The sequence below is a fragment of the Suricata suricatta genome, chromosome 8 (assembly GCF_006229205.1).
Source record: "Suricata suricatta isolate VVHF042 chromosome 8, meerkat_22Aug2017_6uvM2_HiC, whole genome shotgun sequence".
In the NCBI taxonomy this organism is placed as follows: domain Eukaryota; kingdom Metazoa; phylum Chordata; class Mammalia; order Carnivora; family Herpestidae; genus Suricata; species Suricata suricatta.
In genome coordinates, this window is record NC_043707.1 from 108,491,343 (window position 1) to 108,512,909 (window position 21,567).

Here is a 21,567-nt window from a genome sequence, read left to right on the forward strand (position 1 = left end):
TAGCTTCCTCATCAGACAGGACGGAGGACGCATCTAAAACTTAGCATAGCTGTAAAAGTTGACAGAATTAACACTGTGTTTACATAATATCAGAGCAAATGCAACTAGGTTTAAGATGAACAAGACTGGGGCGCCTGGGTGGCTCAGTCAGTTGGGTGTCTGCCTTCTGCTCAGGCCATGATCTCATAGTTTGTGGGATCGAGCCCTGCATCAGGCTCTGTGCTGACAGCTCAGAGCCTGGAGCCTGCTTCGGATACTGTGTTTCCCTCTCTCTCTGCCCCTCCCCCACTTATGTTCTGTTTCTCTCGGTCTCAGTAATAAATAAGACATTAAAAAAGATGTATAGGACTGAATCAGTAATAATTCCACATGGGATTCTTTCCAGTCAGTGTGTTTAAAACTTGTCATCCTCTCAGATAAAGGATTTGACAACGTACAACACGCATTCATGATAAAAACCCACAACAAAGTTTATAGGGAACATACTTCAACATAGGCCATATATGAACAATCCATAGCAAACATCATCACTCAGTGGGGGAAAATGGAGAGCCTTTCCCCCAAGATCAGGAACAAGACAAGGATGTCCACTTTCACCACTTCATTCATCATAGAACCGGAAGTCCTAGCCACAGCAATCAGACCAAAAAAAAAAAAAAAAGAATAAAAGGCATCCAAATCAGTAAGAAGTTAAACTCTCACTACTTTTAGATAATATGATTCTCTATATAGAAAAAAAAGACTCCACCAAAAAACTGCTAGAATAAACAAATTCAGTAAGGTCACAGGATACATCAACCTACAGAAATCTGTTACATTTCTATACAACAATAATGAAGGAACAAAGAGAAATTAAGAAAATAACCCCATTTACAATTTCACCAAAAAATAAGATATGTAGGAATAAACCTAAACAAGGAGATGAAAGACTATACTCTGAAAACACTGATAAAAGAAACTGAAGACATTCCAATGATGAAAGAAACGAACACATTCCAATGCTCACAGATTGGAAGAACAATTATTGTTAGAATGTTTACACTACGCAAAGGAATCTACATATTTAATGCAATTCCTGTCAAATTATCAACAGTTTATTTCATAGAACTAGAACAACCCTACAATTTCTATGAACCCACAAAGAACCTCAAAGAGCCAAAGCAATCTTGAAAAAGAAAGGCAAGGGACATCTGGGTGTCTCAGGGGGTTAAGTGCCTGATTTTGGCTTAGGTCATAATCTCACGATTGGATGAGTTTGAACCCCGCATCAGGCTCTCTGCTGTCAGTGAGAAGCATGCTGAATTCAGATCCTATCTCCCTCTTCCTCTCTGCCCTTCCCTCACACATGCGCTTTCACTCTCTCAAAAATAAACAAACATCCAAAAATTTTTAAAAATTGGGGCAGCTGGGTGGCTCAGTCAGTTAAGCCTCTGACTTCAGCTCAGGTCATGATCTCAGGTTCGTGGGTTCAAGCCCCGTGTCAGGGTCTGTGCTGACAGTTAGCTCAGAGCCTGGAGACTGTCTTCGGATTCTGTGTCTCCCTCTCTCTTTGACCCATCCCTGCTCATGCTCTCTCTCTCTGTCTCAAAAACAAATAAAAACATTTTTTTAATTTAAAAAAAATAATAAATTTTAAAAATTTAAAAATCAGGGGTGTCTGCATGGTTCAGTTGGTTGTTTCCAGCTCTTGGTTTTGGCTCAGGTCATGATCTCACAATTTATGGAATCAAACCCCATGTTGGGCTCTGCATGTTCCCATGCTCACTCTCAAAATAAATAAACAAACATTAGTTAAAAAAAAAAAAAAGCTGAAGGCATCACAATTCTGGATTTCAAGTTACATTACAAAGCTGCAGTAATCAAACCAGTATGGTAGTAGCACGAAAAAGAGACACATAGATGAATGACACAGAAAATCCAGAAATAAATCTGCAACTGTATAGTCCATTAATCTTCAATAAAGCAGGAAAGAATATCCAATGGGAGAAAAGATAATCTCTTCAACAAATGGTGTTGGGAAAACTAGACAGCAACATGCAGAAGAATGAAATTAGACCACCTTCTTACACCATACACAAAAGTAAATTTAAGGTGGACTAAAAATCTAAATGTGAGACCTGAAACCATAAAAATCCTCAAGAGTAGCACAGAGAGTAATTTCTCTGACATTGGCCATAGCAACTTTTTCCTAGAGAGATCTCCTGAGGCAAGGGAAACAAAAGTGAAAGTACATTTTGGGACTACATCAAAATAAAAAGCTTCTGCACAGCAAAGGGAAAAAAAAAATCAACAAAACTAAAAGGCAATCTGTGGAATGGGAAAAAATATTTGCAAATGATGTATCTGATTAAGGGTTAGTATCCAAAATATACAAAGAACTTATACAACTGAACACCCAAAAAGCAAATAATCCAATTAAACATGGGCAGGGACACCAAGGTGGTACAGTCGACTGAACGTCCCCAATTCTTGATTTTGGCTCAAGTCATGACTCCAGGGTCATGGGATTGAGCCCCACACTGGGCTCCATGCTGAGCATGGAAGGTGCCTGAGAGTGTCTCCCTCTGTCCCTCTCCCCCACTCGGACGCACGTGCTCTCTCTTTAAAATAAAAAAATAAAAGGGCAGGCGCTCCTGGGTGGCTCAGTCGGTTAAGCCTCTGACTTCAGCTCAGGTCATGATCTCACATTCATGGGTTCGAGCCTCGCGTTGGGTTCCGTGCTGACAGCTCAGAGCCTGGAGCCTGCTTCCGATTCTGTATCTCCCTCTCTCTCTGCCCCTCCCCGCTCATGTTCTGTCTCTCTCTGTCTCAAAAATAAATAAAACATTTTAAGAAATTAAAAAAATAAAATAAAATAGTATCTAAAAATAAATAAATAAATAAATAAATAAAGGGCAAAAGACACAAGCAGACATTTCTCCAAAGACATCCAAATGACCAAAAGACACATGAAAAGGTGCTCCTCACCACTCTTCATCTTCACCACGGAAATGCAAATCAACACTATAATGAGAGATCACTTCACAGTCAGAAGGGCTAAACTCAACAACACAAGAAACAATTGGTGTTGGCAAGGATATGGAGAAAAGCCCTACTGCACGGTTGGTGGCAATGCAAACTGGTGCAGCTACTCTGGAAAACATACAGAGGTTCGTCAAAAAGTAAAAAATATAACTACCCTACAATCCAGTAATTGCATTACGAGATATTTGCCCAAAGAATATAAAATACTAATTCAAAAGGATACATGCACTCCCTGTTTATGGCAGCATTATTTATAACAGCCAAATTATGGAAGCACCCCAAGCGTCCATTTATTGATGAATGGATAAGAAGTGGTATATATACACAATGAAGTATTATTCAGCCACAACAAAGAATGAAATCTTGGGGTGCCTGGGTGGTTCAATGAAGTGTCTGACTCTTGGTTTCAGCACAGGTCATCATCTCACAGCTTCATGGGTTCAAGCCCCGCATCGAGCTCTGCACTGACAGTGGAGAGCCTGCCTGAGATTCTCTCCCCTCCTCTCCTCCCCCACTTGCAGTCTCTCAAAATAAATAGATAAACCTTAAAAAAAATAAAGAATGAAATCATGCAACAACGTGGGTGTAGCTAGAGAATATAATGTTAAGTGACGTAAGTCAGTAGGAGAAAGACAAAATACCGTATGATTTCACTCATATGTGAAATTTAAGAAACAACACAAACAAGCAAAGGGAAATAAGAGAAAAACCAAGAAATAGACCCCTAACGACAGAGAACAAACTGGTGGTTCCCAGAGGGGAGGTGGGTGGCGGGACAGGACTAGGGAATGGGAACTAAGGAGGGCACAACAAGCACGGGGGGATTAAAATAAAAACTTAAACAAACTTGGTCATCCTGCCTTTAGGAGACATGGAGTTAGCAAAACCCATGAAGCAAGGAAACAAGACCTGGAAGAGGGCTACTCTGCAACTGTGACAAAGACCACCCCGTCAGGAGCACTAGGAAGAAGTGGTAGCACTGCAGGGCAGTCACGCTGGGCCCACAGGCTCCACGTGCAAACTACACAGAAGCCAGAGTTGGAATGCCACGAAAAAGCAAATTCTGAGCAGGCTGAGTCCAGGGAGGATAGAACCTGCTCTTCCCAACATAAATTTAAACAAGTGTCAGTGTCCATTGGCCCATTCATTCAATAAATATTTACTGAGGGGCCCCTGGGGGCCTTAGTCCGTTAAGCACCAACTTCAGCTCAGGTCATGATTTCACAGTTTGGGAGTTGGAGCCCCGAATCAGGCTGTGTGCTGACAGCTCAGAGCCTGGAGCCTGCTTTGAATTCTGTGCCTCCGTCTCTCTCTGCCCCTCCCCTGCTCACACTGTCTGTCTGTGTCTCTCTCCCTAAGATAAATAAATGTTGAAAACAATTTTAATAAAAAAATAAAATTATAAAAATTAAATTCCATCATTTTATTTCTGCACCCCAATAATCTTATTGCACTTACCCCCATTGAAGACCTAGATCAACCTGAAAGTGGAGAAAATAAGTCTGAGCATGGGGCACCTGGGTGGCTGCGTCAGTGAAGTATCCAACCGTTGATTTCAGCTCAGGTCATGATCTCAGGGATCCTTGAGCCCAGAGACAGGCTCTGGGCTGATAGCATGGAGCCTGGTTCGGATTCTCTCTCCCCACTTCTCTGCCCCTCCCCCACTCGTGTGTGCAGGTTCTCTCCCTCTCAAAATAAACATTAAAAAAAAAAAAAGACAAGGTCTGAGCAAGAGCTGTAGATTCGGGGATCCTCTGCATCAGGTTCAGAATTGAAATCGTGGGAGTGGATGACATTACCAGTGGAAGATGAACAGAATGGAGGCTAAGCCCTTCCAGGAGATTCAGTGGCAGAGAGTAGGAGGAATACAAAAAGGAGGGGAGGGCTTCTCGGAGGGGAAAGAGGCAGTGCCAAAGGGTACATCAGAGCTGAGCAGGAAGTAGCTCAGCAACTGGGAAATGTCAGGACTTTGAGAGAGAAGTTCCAGCAGGAAGACAGTAAGGAACTAAGGAATGAATGCATCAGAGACTCTTCTTGAGAAGGAAAGAAATGAGATCATAGCCTGGAAAGGGAATTTGCTACAACTGTATTTCAGGAAAGAGAGTGAGTACGGTTTTATAGGCTGAGAGAGAAGCTTGTGAAAGGAAAGATATGAAGGTAAGTGGCAGACAGAATAACGAAGATGTGCAATTCTAATCCCTGTGAATGTTATGTTAATATGACAAAAGACTGTTAAGGATGCTAATCAGATAAACTTAAAATAGCAAGATTATCCTAGATTATCTGGGCAGGCCCAATGTAATCAAACAGCACTTAATAATGAAGAGAGGTGCGCTGGGTAGCTCAGTCAGGTAAAGATCAAACTATTGATCTCAGCTCAGGTCTGGATCTCCGGGTTGTGAGTTCAAGTCCCATAACCGGGTTCCACGTTGGGTATGAAATCTACTTAAAAATAATAATTATGAAGAGGGAAGTAGAACACTCGGTGTCCAAGTGACATCATGGGAACAACACTTGGCCAGACGGGGCTGCTTTTGAAGATGGAAGAAAAGGGCCACATGTCAAGGAATGTAGGCAGCCTTAAGAAGCTGGGCAGGGCAAGGCGTCTGTCTGGAGCCCCCGAGAAGGTACGCAGCCCTACTGACGCCTTGACTTCTGCGTAGCAAGGCCTGTGTCAGACTTCTCAACTATGGACCCAGAAGATAATACCCTATGGTCTACGACTCCCAGTTCATGGGAACTTGTTTAAGCAGCAATAGGACATGAGTATGGGGTAGGAGACGGTAGGAGACAGAGACAAATCATTTTATAGGTCCAAGTGCTATAGGAAGTAGAGGGGTCAAGCCCAAGAAACCAGAATGCAGCTCTGGGAAAGGAAGCCGCCTGTCTATATCTGTTGATTCTGAATGTTTCATATGGCCAGTGTAGGTACCCAGCAGACTGTGTTTGGTGCCATGGCAATGCAGACACAGGTGACACACGATCCCTAGCCTCAAGGAGCTCATGACCCAGCCAGAGGGGGATTTGGTGTGCGAGTCTCAGGTCTCTGCCCTTTTCCACTACCATCATATTACCTCTGACCAAAGCAGTCAGGTCTATTCAAATAGTAAAATATTTTCTCATCTTCTGGACAAAGCCCTCTTCCTGCTACATGGCACTCAAAGCCTTCCTCACAGCACTGCCTTTGCCTTTTCCTGAGATGTGCTCCGACTTCTTAATTCCCTCAGTATGTAACGAGAAGAGCTGGGTCCAAACCCCAGTTCATCAACTGTGTGAGCCCAGGCAAGGAGCCACCCACGAGCGGGGGAGTAGTGAACACTGCCCCCCAAAGGCTCTTGTGTGAGGGTGAAGTGGGACAGCAGGTGGCTCTCCAAGGGCCCTGCCTGCAGGAGAGCTAGACCTCAGGCTTCTGAGTTCTCTGTTGCCTCATCTAACAGCAGGCACCCAGGTCAAGGTCAATGTTCTTGACAGGGCTTCTGTACAGAGAAGAATTGTGCCCTCCTTGTTTTGGGAACTCACTTTTCCAGAAAAGCCGAGACAAGAGGTGTCACAGCAGACACAGCACTGTAGCTCTGTCTGCAGCTACACAAATACCCTGAAGCTTTGGTGCTGCAGCAGTCGGTCTGGGTGCTTTTACCAAGGCCCTTGACACAGAGTGGCATGGAAACTGAACAGCAAGAGGCCTGAATTACACTGTAGGGGATGCTTAAAGTAGGGGTAGGAGGGACACAAGGGTGCTCTTCAAAACCCAGCTGTTTCCAAATATAGATGCATTGCCATTAGACCTCTACAGGGACAAAGTGGTTCAGCTTCCACACCAAGCCTTGACTGTCAGTCCGCCATTCTAATCAATCCATCCTGAGGTCGGCCTCTGACTACATGGAACTCCCCTGCATTCCTTCCGCATTGGCAGAAGGCTCACGGGCCAAGTCCCAGGACAGTGCTGGAGCCTCCAGAAGCAAGGCTGATGGGGCAGAGGACCTGGCTCCTAGTCCACCTTCTGCAGCCCATGACAACTGTGCCAAGACCAAGACGGACGGTTGTTAGAAAGGAGCCAATAGGAAGGAAAGTAGATGGAGGCTGAAAGGTTTCTGGGAGCACTGACTGGAAAAGGGCTGGCTCCAATGAGCAGAGAACCGCTCCGGGAGCCCTGTGCAGATGACTCGCTGGTCCTCCCACGTCAGCTTAACCTGTACCTGCCAACGGCTGTACGCCAGAGAGTGCAAAGGCCACTGAGGGGGACGCTAAACAATGGTTAAAATAACAGAGTTTGGGTCATGTATCTTTTAAATATATTAAAAACAAATCAACTCAATGTTTTAAAAATAAATAAATATAGTAAGTTAAAAGGAGTTATTTACAAGTTTAAAAAAAAAAAAAATCAACCCATCTGCAGCCCTCCTGTCCCGTGCCCACCTGCGCTGGAGCCCCACGCCCTCCCTCCTGCTCAGACCCGCAGGATCTGGCCCCCATACCTCACCCACATGAACACAGCTGCACTAGGCCATTGCTCCTGGGTCTTCAGTCCTTCTCCTCCTCTGGGCCTGGACACATGGCCTCCTAGTTCCCCAAACCCTCAGGCTGCTCTTCTTCCCCCACCTCTGCCTCCACCCCAACTGTGACAGGTGTTCTTCCCGCTCCACAGGTGAGCTCTTCCCTGCTTCACGGAACACAGGTCGGACCACTATGACCTGGCTTCTAACCGCCCCCCCCGCCCCAGCAACACCTCTCAAGCTCCTCTCAGAACCCTGTTGAGACCAAGTGCAGCTCCCCACGTGCTTTGACCCTGGCACTAGCCACCATCACCACTCAGAACACACTCCTCTCCCAGATTCCCTTCCCAACTCCACTCCGGCCTGCCGGCATACTCCGTGAACCTTCGGCCTAGCTACAATGCCTGCTTCTCTGCAGTCTCACCAAACTCACCACCCCAACGCCAGGCTGAGCGGCCAACTCCTCCACCTGGACAAGATGTATCCCTAAGGAGCACCCTTATTTGCTCGCATCTAGACTATGAGCTCTTTGAAAGCAGAGCCCCAGCCCAGAGTAGGCACACCTCACTGATTACAAAGTAAAGCAAAGGGGCAGAGCAGCCAAGATATCTTCAGAGACTCTGAAGTAGTTCAAAGATGGCAGCAGGTCAAGGAGGTGAGGACAGACGGTTGGGTGGGGATGGAGCAGAGAAGGCATTACCACCAGACTACAGCTGAGAAGGGCACGCAGAAATAGAAAGGAGCCAGGAAGGCACATAATGACTTTTGAGCAGAAATAAGAAGTATGTCAGAGAGAAGCCTCCTTCCCCTAGCATGTTTCCATATGGGGGCTTCCCGGCTTTTCTCCTCAACCCTTAGATGTTAATGAGCTTCCCTTGGCTGGAATCCACCTTTTGCAGAGTGCGTGCACTGGGGTCTGTGTCCACAACACATGAAAGGCAAGTGGGCACGGTCCAGCCACGATGAGCCGCCTGTGTCCTCCAGGACTACCTAGGACCAGGCGGGTAACCTGTCTCACCTAGGGTAAATGAGCAGCAAAGCCATTTGGCCATAGGTTTCAAGCCACTCTCTTCCATCATTTTAAATGGCAATGAAGTGACATTCTGAACTCCATATGCCTGACCCCTGTATGGCTCCTTAACTAGTTCCTAATTTGGGAGGGAAAAAGGTGAGTTCTTTTTGGTCCTCCCACCACACACACACACACACACACACACACACACACACACACACTGTGGTAAGGTTAACTGAGCAGTAAGAGAGTCTGAAGACAAGTATGACGTATCTTGCGTGTAGTAACTGTGTACTCTTGTCGGCCTTTTTTGTGGTTGTGAGTGCAATAGCAGACAAGGAAGTCAAAAGGACACTGCAAGAGGACAGCGTGACCTGCAGTGTGACAGCAGGATGAATGAGGACAGGGGAGCTTTGTGAAGAATGGCTCAGGTGTGACAACAGGAATTGTGAGGGACTCTGGCGTCCAAGCTGGAAAGCCGCCTCTGTGGAAGCTGCCCCGAGAGCAGACAGCAGCTACTGGAAGCCATGAGGAGACGTGACCCCCGCACCGCCCACACGGAGGGAGGGATGCGCACGGTGGGGGCGCTGGGGGAGGCAGAAGTTGAGCCCTGAGATTGAGAGAAGGCAGAAAGGAAAGTTATACAGGTATTCAAGACAAAGGACAAACCTACCACAGAAAAGGGCTCCTGGGAAAGGACTGTAATAGGCACTCAGGGTCAGCGCTTCAGCCAAAAGGAGACAAAGCCAACAGGCCAAATATGAACATTCGGCAACAATGAGTATATGTAAGCGACTGGTGAGGGTTATTCTATCTGTATACTTCTAAATGTTTCATAACAAGGGCACCTGGGTGGTTCAATTGGTTAAGTGTCCAGCTTCAGCTCAGGTCATGATCTCATGGTTCGTGGGTTCAAGCCCCATGTCAGGCTCTGTGCTGACAGCTCAGAGCCTGGAGCCCGCTTCGGATTCTGTGTCTCCCTCTCCCTCTGTCCCTCCCCTACTTGTGCTGTGTCTCTCTCTCTCAAATATAAACATCCATCTTTAAAAAATTTTTTTAACAAAAAATAAAGATAAAATGTTTCATAATAAAAACCTTTAAAGGACCAAAGTAAGGAAATGGGGAATAAATGAAGCCTTTCTGCACTGACCTCCATCTGCCACTGACCCCATCCTAGGCCCACCTCCACCTCCACCCCACTCAGGGCTGCAACTTGGCCCACATAAGCTGTGAGGCTGGGGAGTAAGCGCAGGTCACTTGGGAAGGCATGAGTCTGGCTGCATTCAACACAGCTCTGCTGTATCCCACTCAGATCCACCAAGAGCCGTTTTATACAAAACAGAGAACAGCTTTTGATGACAGCATGTTCTAGAAGGAAACCTAAACAAACGTTCGCATTTACAGCTTTGGGAATTCATTCTGGTCTCCAAGAGGATGCTCTGTCAGTGTTGTACTTGAAGATGAAGAACACACGAGGGGAGTGGAGGGGGAATCCCTCCAGGCATCTACAGGGCAGTTGAAATTTGTAAGAAAAAGGGGACGCCTGGGTGGCTTAATCCACTGAGTGTGCGGACTCTTGAATTCGGCTCAGGTCATGAACACAGGGTCATGGGATGGAGCCCTGCGTCATGCCTCTGGGCTGACAGTGCAGACCCCGCTTGAGATTCTCTCTCCCTCTCCCTCTACACCACCCCCATCCCCACTTGCAATCTCTCACTCTCAAAAATAAACATTGGAAAGAAAGACTTTAAAGAAAAACCTTGAGCTTTAGAGTAAGGAAGACCACCTCGCCCCCAGACAAGCATCTGGGCTGCAAGCACCACGGGAGTAGCCCTCTTGCCCTAGGGCAAGGAGGCTCCAGGGTGCGCCAGACAGCTGTGGACCTGCAGCTGTCACCAAGGCCAAAGTTCTCTGCCACTCACCAAGGGCAAGAGAAAAGGAATTCCCGGCCAAGAACCAACTGGACGGGACCCATGCCACCTGGCTTTCTGCTGGACACTGCAGACTGGAGGTCCATTCTGGGGGTCTCCCCTGCCATCCTGGACACCTGCAGAAGCACGCCCCCGGCCTGCAGATGACCTCCCCTCCACAGGACCCCTGCCAGGGTGGCCCCCCGACCCAGACAAGCACTATCCCAGAGTGCATACCTCTGCCAGCTCCCGCTCGCTGACACTTCCGGTGGCGCCACCCTTCTTCCTGGTGCAGGGCTCTCCCACGGTGACCCTGACATCCCCTTTGGCATAGCTATGCACGGTGAGAACTCCCGACTGCCCTTGGGCTCGGCAGGCCAGAGGCTCACTGGTTTCTGAGTCGGAAGAAATAGAATCCCGTGAAGAACCAGAGCCCAGGCTAGAAGATGGTTTCTTTTTGGAACCTGAGAAAAGGCGTCCCCCTATAGAGGCAGGATTCACAGAAAGATCCAAGGCAGCTGCTTCGTGTTCCTCCTCTTCCTCCTCATCCTCTTCTTCTAGTTTGACGTTTTTAAGCTCTTCGAATTTGACTTCCGTGGAGTCAGAATAATCTGAAACACACATACACATTGGCCAGAGCCGACTTCCTCCTGCACACCTGACACTAGTGCAAAGCAAAGTGGCAAAGCACAAAGGAACGTGGGTGGCAAGTGAGGCCGGGTGTCATATTCTGGCTCTGTCACCTCCAGGGTCACTGTGTTGAGCTGGGGCCACTCCGGCCTCCAGCTCCGACCCATGGAATGCAAACCGCCTACCACCTGTCTCCAGGTTCTGGGTCTATGACGGAAGCGCAGGCTGGCACACAGCAGGCACTAAGTGGCCGCTGCCGTTTCCTGAGAAGTCTCCTGCAGGAAATGAAGGCCTGCGCTCAGCAGAGACCTGGTGACCTCAAGCTAGAAAACTTGAACAGAGGCCCCAGGGCCCCATCCACAGTGCCACCTGGCTGTCCAGACACACCAAGGCACCCTCAGTACAGACGCTCCATGCTCACCGGAGACTGATGCGAGTCCCTCCCTGACAAGTTCACCCTCAACAACCTCCCAGGGACTGCTCTGCCACACCTCATTTGACAAGGCCACTTCCTTCCTTAAAAAAAAGTGGCCCCCCAGTCCTGACGTGAGCAAACTAAGATGGCAGCCAGTCTCCACACCGTCTCATTCCTACTTCTCTTGCCTCATCTGCTAGCACAGCAGTCTTCCACCCTTCCCACCCCCATCTTCAAATTACAGGACACCCCTGCCAGCTTCCCCGGTTACAGGAAGGCTGCACACCATCGCCCCTGCTACTCCCCCCTGGGTGCCCTTTCTATGTGCCCTCCACTCCCTGCCGGCCCGGAAATCTCCCACTTCTCTCATAAGAGCTGGTTCACTGTCCCTTCACCAACCTTCAGTGTCTCCCTGAGCCCTCATCAGGTAGAGGGAGGGGGACTCCTCAAAGACCCACCTCCCCCCTTTTCTAGATCTGTGACTCTTCACTCAACATGGCATCCAACTCACAAAAGAATTAAGTTATGTCTATGGTGAAAATACCACAACCAACGAACCTGGGAAGGGAAGGCCATCTTCGACTTGCCGCACAGAGCTGTGGGTGGGCCTCACAGGAGCAAGGGCAGCCTGGCACTCCGTCATGTCGTACTGGCCCGTACTCAGTTCCTCCTTGGGGAAGAGCTCGCTCTGACTCACCTCCTGGGGTATTTCGAGACAAACTCGGTGCCTCTTGGTTCCTATACGATGCTTCGCTAGGCTGCAAGAAGGAGAGCAAACTTTTTAAGGGCCCGCAAGTGCATTTACCTACACACCTATTCACACACAGCCCAAAAGGAATGAATGGCCAGGGCCTGTCCAGTATATGTCACACTTCAGTCCCACCTCTTATATGTGGGAGAGACGAGGGACCTCACCTCTCTGAGCCTGTTCCACACACTGGGAAATAGTATCACCACCCACTGCAAAGATCAGATGTGTGAAGCTCAGGGTATGCCGAGTTCCCGGCACACAGCAGAAATCCCACAATGCTCCTACCTCCTCCTCATGGCCCAGACCCTCTGGCTCAGACACCAATGGTGCTGGCCATCTTCAATCACACCACCCCCCTGCCCTTGTGAGCTTCATTCCCACCACCATACTCTCCTTTTTAAAAAATATCTCCTGGGGCGCCTGGGTGGCTCAGTCAGATCAGTGTCCGGCTTTGGCTCAGGTCATGATCTCAGTTCATGGGTTCGAGCCCCGTATCGGGCTCTGTGCTGACGGCTCGGAACCTGGAGGCTGCTTCAGGTTCTATGTCTCCCCCTCTCTCTGCCCCTCACCTACTCACGCTCTTCCTCGCTCTCAAAAATAAACATTAAAATAAATAAATAAAAATCGTCTCCTATGAGAAGGAGAAAATGTGGCTCTCCTGCCTCGGAGGGAGCCATACTCTTATGTGACCTTCGCGCCGCCGGCTGATTACCGGCCCACATATGGAGGTTATCACTCCTGGGTAATAGCCGTATGCCCTTGCTCTGAGGATTCTGGAGTCTTTGCCAAGAAGAAAATTCCTTCCGATGTGGCTCAAAAACCCCACTTAGAAACAGCCTCCTGGCAGGTTACAGAAGTTGCCAGATACCCCTCCCTCAAGCAGCTGGGCCCAGAGGACTGCTGGGTTACCTTCTCTTTAGGTCGCCCTCCTCTCCATCCTCAACCCCTTCCATGTCATCCTCCTCTGGACACTCCTCCTCGCTTCTGGCTCTTGGGGGCAGTTCATTCTCCTTAAGAAACTCGGCAGCTTCTGGCGTGGGCAGAGTATGGTCGATAACTGTGGTGTCCTTCCCCGCTTTCCAAAGTTTGTACCTTTCTGGCTGAAACTTCCTCACAAACACGTCCATGGAAATCTTCACCATGTCCTTTCTACAGGAGCACTATCCCAGGGAACCAGGAGAGCTCCGGTCAACACTCTTTAATGGCTTTCATGTGACCCCCCCCCCCATACCCCATCAACCCCTTCCAAGTGCAAAAGACACAAGACAATTGAAAGCCAAACTGTTTGCGTTCACAGGCTGAGGCCATATTGTCCTTGCGGAGCCTTCAAACATGGAGGGAAGCAGGGAAAAAGGCAGAGAGGGATGTGCAGCACTGGAGTGAGCCCACCTGGGCACGAACTAGGATGCATAAAGAAATGCCGAAGGTGAGGCTCTGCCCTTTGACCCAGGAGGCTCAACATCCACGTTCCCTCTGAGACACATCCAAGCCAGGACCACATCAGCGAGTCTGCTCTGGGTCAAATGTCCAGCCCTGCTTGCATCCCTAACCCTAAGCATTTCTCAACAGAGAAATCCCAGAGTGGCCAAAGCAAGAAATATCCACGTGTGCGGGTGTGGTTTTCATGCTCAACGGCCTTTGAGCATGGAAACCTCACTTTACGCATCCCAAGCCTAAAAAAAATTCTTCTACATTCTGCATGGACGCCACATACTGGCACTTTGGCACAGCCCTGTCAGTTTCTGAAGTCCAGCAGTTCAAAGAATGTTCTAACCACCAGCCAGTGTATCTAATAAGGATTTGACACTTTCGGTCATGATGTTACGGAAAGAAATCAAACAGACTCACCAGAACGGCTTGTTTGCCATATTCAATCCACCGCCGGGTAGCAAAATTGGTAGACTCCGCGCAGTTGAAGCCATGGTTAAAGCCAGCATGGTAACCGTAAGGAAAAGTGATCATGAATTCTCCAGCCTCTTGGGTCACCTGAACAAGAGCAGACTTGAACTAGTTGCACCAAATGGCGGACGGCTACAGGACCGGAGCTCTGTGCTCTGCTCCAGCCTGGCAGCATAAAACCACTGGGGTCTTTGTAAAATGCAGAGCCTGATCCTATCAGCCCCCAGCGCTGTAACTGACCACTCCCCCAACATAACATGTTCAAAGGGATGTGACTCTCCTCCGGCACTGGGAGCTACAGTTCCTCCACCTTTAATATCCATGGATCAAAGCACTGCTCTGTGGATTACCTCTGGCCCACACCTGGTCCAGAGAGATGAGCTAGAATACAGCCCCTCTGTGAAACAGACCAAAGAGCGTGGCCGTCTTCCTAGTAAGCCTAAGGACTGTATGTAAAGTCAGCTCACCTTGTCAAAGGGAATTCCATACTTCTTCAGCATTAAAGGGGAAATCAAGGTCATCTTGTGGCGGAGAAAAGCCTCGCAGCTCTGAGCGCTTCCAGGGAAGAAGCCTGTTTTGTTGACAATGGGCACAGGTGAATACACTCCTCCACACCGCCCGAGACCCTGCAGCCACGGTGCACCTGTGTGTCTCATCTGGCTGGCAGGAGGCTAAATCAGCAAGGCGATCTCCACAGATCCATCTAGCTTCTGGCCAATCCTAAGACTCTACAGTGAGCCTCCAGGCTCTCTAACGGCTTACCTAGGTAATCACATTCTGGCTGGGAAACAGATCACTCAACCCGCCTGGTTCTTACAGAGAGCTTGGAAACTATTTAGGACCTTCCTTCGGGACTGGGTATTCCTCAATCTTTTCTAGTAACACATCTACAGCACCAAAAACCCAAGCTCTCTTGAAATGGGCCCTCTAGAGGTAAAAATCTATTAAAGTTCGCTTCAAAGAACTAAAGCACAAAAATTTAATTTTAACCTGTAGGTTTCTGGCAGAAGAACCAGACCCAGGGTGACTGGTATACTCTCCGTGGTCAAATAAACCCATGCTTGATAAAACGGAGGCAATGACTGTCTAAGAATTACTTAGTCCCTTCCCAGGACAAACAGAGGAAGTTTCCAGATTTTTAACTGCTCTGCTGGGTACCCACTTTGGCCGTCTAGCTCATCACCTACACTCAGGCCTGTGAAAGGACAAGAAATCCAAACACAGAGAACGGACATTTTAGAGCAATCAGCAAGCTCGCAGGGCCTGAGGGCCTGAACCGGCACAGGGAAGACACAGTACCTTTGGCAAGGCGCTCCAACCGCTTTCCGTGCTCCGGGGGGACAGAGTACCTGCAAACACAGAGGGACTGGATGCTGAAGAGAGCACACTACAGCCCTAAGGGGCTCGGCCCCGCCCTCCAAACAGCTTCCAACCACAAACACTGGAAAGGAGTCTGGAGAAATGATACATTAGACTTTCGGGAGAGAGGAGCCCACAAAGTACAAGCGAATTTATTTCTTTAGTCTTCATTCATTTACCGAGACTTTTACTGAATATTTACCAGGACCCAGAATTTATAGTACACAATCAGCACTATTCTCCTTTATAATGTTGAAGCAATAAAAAAAGATCTTTTTTAAGGCTAGCATGAAAGTGCTCTGGTGGAGCCTGAAAGGCCTAAGGGGGAGAGGATGGAGGAGGCACGGTGAATGGGGAAATGGGTCTGATACTAGAGACCTGGCCCTTTATCTGCTGCTGACCCCGTTTGCCCATCATCTCTGTAACCGCTACACCAACTACCCCCACTGGGTAGCAAGACACCACAGAAATTGCTCTTCATACACACACAGACACACACAGACACACACACACACACCCTGTAACTATGTAACATTTTTGAAAAACTGGAGTGTCTGACTCTTGATTTCGGCTCAGGTCATGATCTCAAGGTCCTGGGATCACGCCATGCTCAGCACAGAGCCTGCTTAAGAGTCTCTCTCCCTCTGCCCCTCTCCCCTGCTCTCTCTCAAAATAAAAAAATAAAATAATATCTTAGAAAATAAAAAATAAAAAAATAAAAAAAGTTTTACAGAACGGTTAAACTTTATATTCTAAAACTCACAGTTAAGTCTATTTTAACCTTTATAACTGATTGTAAATATTATTCCACAACAACAGAAACTTCCCATCCCAAACAGTTTCACTACGAAACCAAAAAGATGGGGAGCGGAAGAAAATGTTGGTCACCCAAAGGACCTTGGGATCCATCAGGCAACCTTACCCAAAGTCTCTGGAGGTCCCACTTAGAGTTTATGTAATAACTAGAAAATGTTCTCTCTACAGGAAACTGAAAATCCAGGGAGTCTGGGTGGCTCAGTCAGTTAAGCATCTGAATTCAGCTCAGATCATGATCTCGCAGTCCCTGAGTTCAAGCCCCACATCAGGCTCTCTGCTCTCAGCACATGGAGCCTGCCTTCGGAACTTCTATCCCCTTCTTTCTCTGCCCCTGTCCCTCTTGTGCACCCTCTCTCTCATCCTGTCTCAAATAAACATACATTAAAAAACTTACAGAAGAAAATCCAATCTCTTGGGGAATAAACAGGGGAAAGCACAAAAGCTACTTTTACAGATTCTAGAAGTTACTTTTACAGATTCTAGAAGTCTAGCCATCAAAGAAAGGTAACGAAGGGACAGCAGTTAGGGGGTCCGCACAGGTTCAGAAGGCCGGCCCCCACCAAGACTGGAGACTGGAAAGTCTTAAAAAAAAAAAAAAAAAAAAAAGGAAAACTTCTGGGAAAAGAAGTGACTGAAAATGCTGGAAAAGGAAATAGAGGTGCATTCGGTTTCCACGACTCCCCAGGACCTGGCCCACGGTGTCCCTCCTCCTCGCTCTTCCGTCCTTATACACAGCACCCAAATCACAACAAACTTCCTATAGTTCCCGAAGACATCATGCTCCCCCTCAGCCTAGGACCTCTGCGTGTGTCATTCCAACGGCCTGGACACACTTTCCTCAGTCTTCCCTGCCTGAAAGTCGCCACCGGCCCACCCAGCTGGGCCTCTGCATAGTAGGCGTCAGCTTGGTGGTCACCTCTTCCAGGGAAGCCTTCTCCAAGTCCCACCCCGCCTTCGTGTACCCTTCCACGAGGTTCCAGAGTGCCCATTAGGGCCTCTCTCGCACCTTCTCTCTCCTGACCAGTCTCCTGTCCGGGTGACAATGCATACCTATCTGTCCCAGTCACTGCGGTCGAATGCAGAACCTTCACTAAATTGCTGGGACTGAGACATGGATCAGCACAGGGAGAGAGGAGAGAACGGATCTTTGTCTCCTCAGCTAGACTGAGACCATCCTGGAGAGCAGGAAGCGCACACGGAGTAGCCCTGCATCCCCTCTTGGGTTAAGCACACACTGCTGCTCACCAAATATTTTTTCCATGAGGAAAAGAAAGCTTTCTATCATCTGAAGGAGCGACTCCAGTCTTGGAAGTCTGCCTCTAAGAAATGCCTCAGGCCTGTTCGGAAAAAGAAATCAGAAAGCAGTGGGAGAGCCTGGAACAGCCTCGGTGGCTTCAGGAGCTCAGCCTACTTCTCCTGCATCCGGTGGTGTTCAATGACCTGTCCTCTAAAGCCTCACCATGCAGGGAGGCGTCTGAGCAGCAGCGCTCTAAGAGCATCTCATAGCTTCAAACCCTGGGGGAAATGTCAAATGCCAGTCCCGCCCCAGACCTATGGAACCAGAACGGAACCAGAACGCGCATTCTAACAAGCCCCCCAGGTGCCACCTCTGCATGCTAGAGCTGAGAGGCCCGCCACGTCGCCCCGGCACCACTGCCGCCGACTTTACCAGGACTTTGGCTCGCCAAAGTGCAGGTAGTTGATGCTGTACAGGTCCATGTCTTCGGTGTGCCAGGCAAAGGAGGTCTTCCACATGCCGAAGTACAGGTATGGGGTGTTCACACCCTCGATGGTGATCCCGCTCTCCTTCTCCACCAAGTCCAGGATGGTTTTCAGACGCCCAATATTCCACTCATCAACATGCTGCGAAGTAAGGCACAGTTGAGGACAATTACAGTACATACAAGCGGAGGCTCTGAACCTACAAAAGCAGAGGTCACGGGTGACCTGTCACCTCTAATGACGATATGGAACAATGTCAGAACAGCTTGGACATGAAGACCACAGCCCCCCTCACTCGTCATAACTACCGCCGGAACGGATGCCACCAGACCTCCAAAAGGCAAATACCACTTGGGAAAGAAAACCGGTATGTGAAAGATGAATGAAGAGAGGACAGTCACCTGTTCTAAACCCCAGCAAGAAGAGTTTGATCTGAAACTAAAGAAACTGAGGTCAAAATAGGAAAGAACTCCTAAGTTACTAAAAATACAAAACATGGGAATGAACCATCCCAACCTGTGACTGGTTAGCCCCAGGTTCCACTAAGCAGTGTCTTCAGTTAAAAGTCTACAATGTCATCCAAATCCTTTTCCAAAATTTTAAGGGTCAGCTAGAAGCCCACTTCTAAGTTCTGGATCATCATGCCCTGCTTCCACACCCCCCCATCCCAGATCCTTACACTATCTTTCTGCCATTTAACATCTGTTAAGTTTCACTTTCCACCACTCAAAAAACTGTCATCGACAAACTGGGAATCATTTTCAAACTCCCTCTTTCCAATAATTTACAAAAACATTAAACTTAATCTGAGTGATAATCCCTAAACCACTCCACAGATTTTTTTAGTCATCCAAAAACGGTCCCAAATATTCGTTCTTTATACCGTATCTAAGGCTATTCTTTATTCTGAAAAGCACTACACCCAATCCGACACAACTTATTAAAATAGGTTCTGCTTGGGGCGCCTGGGTGGCTCAGTCGGTTGGGCCTCCGACTTCGGCTCAGGTCAGAACTCACGATCATGGGTTCGAGCCCCGCATCGGGCTCTGTGCTGACAGCCAGCTCAGAGCCTGGAGCCTGCTTCCGGTTCTGTGTCCCCTTCTCTCTCTGCCCCTCCCCCTCTCATGCTCTCTCTCTCTCTGTATCAAAAATAAATAAAACATTAAAAAAAAAATTTTTTTTAAAAATAGGTTCTGCTTAAGAATCTTAGGGGCACCTGGGTGGCTCTGTTGGTTGAGCGCCCGGCTTGGGCTCAGGGCATGATCTCATGGTTCGTGGGTTGAGACCCGTATCGGGCTCTGTGCTGACAGCTCAGAGCCTGGAGCCTGTCTTCAGATTCTGTCTCCCTCTGTCTGACCCTCCCCTACTCACTGTCTCTCTCTCTCTCTCTCAAAAATAAATACATTTTTAAAATACGTTAAGTGCTGGGGCGCCTGGGCAACTCAGTTGGTTAAGCCTCCGACTTCGGCTCAGGTCCGATCTCGCATTGGTGGGTTCGAGCCCCGCATCGGGCTCTGTGCTGACAGCTAGCTCAGAGCCTGGAGCCTGTTTCCGGATCTGTGTCTCCTCTCTCTGCCCCTCCCCCTCTCATGCTCTGTCTCTCTATCAAGAATGAATAAAAAATTTTAAAAAAAAAATGTTAAAAAAAATCTTGTTTGAGGGTTCTGAAAATCTAAATGTTTCTCTTCTTAAATATATACCCCTTTGACTAAATTAGTCAGTGATCTTTTTTCTGCAGAAACCACACTGCCTCTCCCCCAACATTTCATTTACTGTGAGCCCACCATTTAAAGAACCCATGGCTACCACCCAGGCTACCACCCACAGACTATTCTAACAGCCCTTGCAAATCACCCGATTCACATGGAGAGTGGGAGAAATAAAATTCAGTCATATGCAAAAATACCCACAATTAAGCGTGCACAGCACATCAGCTGGTGGTGGGTCATTCTTTTGTTCAGTGGCTCACTCAGCAAGCAGCTTCTGGGTGCCTACTAAGTGCTGGGTAGGTAAAAATGGTGTTAAATTACAAAAATGCTGCAGAGGGCTTCCTGGAAGTCTCACCTTTTCATAGAGAGTGCCATTCACATCTGCACCATAGATTGGGGGATTGAAGGTGAGATTTTTCCAGTATTTCCGTTCAAGCTCTTCAAATTCACTGTAGCGTGGGGTACAGTACCTTTTAAAAGTAAGGGGAATAAAGTGTTAATCACTTACAAGGACTAAATTCATCAGGCATGATGAAAGGACAATTCCCTGTTCTAGGGAAAACAAGGCATTCCAAATGAACAAGACATAACCTTGGTCTTCAAGACTCCAATACACAACGTTCCTTCCATGAGCTCTGGCCCTGAGGAAGGTAACGTATATGAAGATGTTAAGCCCATCTTCCCTGAGAAGCAGAACACCCTCAATTTTTTTAAGAGACCACTGAAAACTACATCCTGCCAGAATCAGGCGTGGCCCAGCCACCCAGGGAGAAACCAAGCAAATCCCTGCACATCCACGGACAACCAAACCTGCCAGCATGTGGAGAGCTGAGATTCTAGAACAGAACTGCACTCTGTAAAGGAAGTGGCTCCAAGGGAGCTCAACTGTATTGTCAGGGCTACGTCCCCACCACCCTATACAGTGACTAACTCAACAAATAATCACGACTAAAAACAAAGTATTTCAATTAAAATTATATATTCTTTAAAATGTAGATTTTTGCAAATCAAATGTTCAAGAAAGATATTTTTAAAAGGATATTTTCATATATGTACACACACATACATATACATACATATACAGCTCTTTATCTATATCTATATATATATATATATATATATAGCTGTTTATATCTCTATCTCTACATAAAGACATTAAAAATATCTATACTCGGGGCGCCTGGGTGGCTCAGTCGGTTGAGCAACCAGCTTCAGTTCAGGTCATGATCTCCTGGTTCGTGGGATCAAGCCCTACGTCAGCCTCTGTGCTGACAGTCCAGAGCCCGGAGCCTGCTTTGGATTCTGTGTCTCCCCCTCTCTCTGCCCCTCCTCTGCTCATGCTCTGTCTTTCTCTCTCAAGAATAAATAAACATTAAAAATTTAAAAAAAAAAAAAAAATATATATATATATATATATATATATATATATATATATACTCTTTAGCTCAATTATCACATATTGAAAACTTACTCCAAAAAAAACTTTTAAAAATTCAAACCACTTAAAAATTATTACATAGCAAGTTTAAAAAGAACAAGGTATAGATTCAACAGATATTTGAAAATGAACATTACAATTCAAATGATAAGAAAATACTATGAATGGATGAAGAGTAGAAGCAAAGACCCAAAACAAACTGGAGACAATGGGCTGGGTGGGAAAATCATCTTACTTTAAATGTGGCCTTACATTTTAAGGTCAACCTATTGAATAATACAGATTAGGACTCTTAAATTCCCTTTGAAATAGAAGTAACTCTTCCACCTCCAACTGATCTGCTTTAGAAATTTAGATTTTTACTTGCTGGGTTTTCTTAAAGCTGGCTG

General features: G+C 47.4%; 1 protein-coding gene across 5 annotated transcripts in view; it reads right to left on the minus strand.

The window, feature by feature from the left end:
- The window catches only part of KDM4A (lysine demethylase 4A), a 44,776-nt gene that overhangs the window by 17,986 nt on the left and 5,223 nt on the right, over nt 1-21,567 (minus strand). For 4 of the 5 annotated variants that reach the window (XM_029946795.1, XM_029946797.1, XM_029946794.1 and 1 more), the window contains 8 exons: nt 20,096-20,210; nt 17,979-18,172; nt 15,434-15,483; nt 14,602-14,705; nt 14,084-14,221; nt 13,145-13,395; nt 12,043-12,242; nt 10,677-11,050 (listed from right to left, as the gene is read on the minus strand). In XM_029946795.1, coding sequence (XP_029802655.1) covers nt 10,677-11,050; nt 12,043-12,242; nt 13,145-13,395; nt 14,084-14,221; nt 14,602-14,705; nt 15,434-15,483; nt 17,979-18,172; nt 20,096-20,210 — 1,426 coding nt within the window. Of the gene's footprint in view, nt 1-8,794; nt 9,140-10,676; nt 11,051-12,042; nt 12,243-13,144; nt 13,396-14,083; nt 14,222-14,601; nt 14,706-15,433; nt 15,484-17,978; nt 18,173-20,095; nt 20,211-21,567 lie in introns of those variants that run through there. The other variant, XM_029946799.1, reaches the window with a different exon arrangement.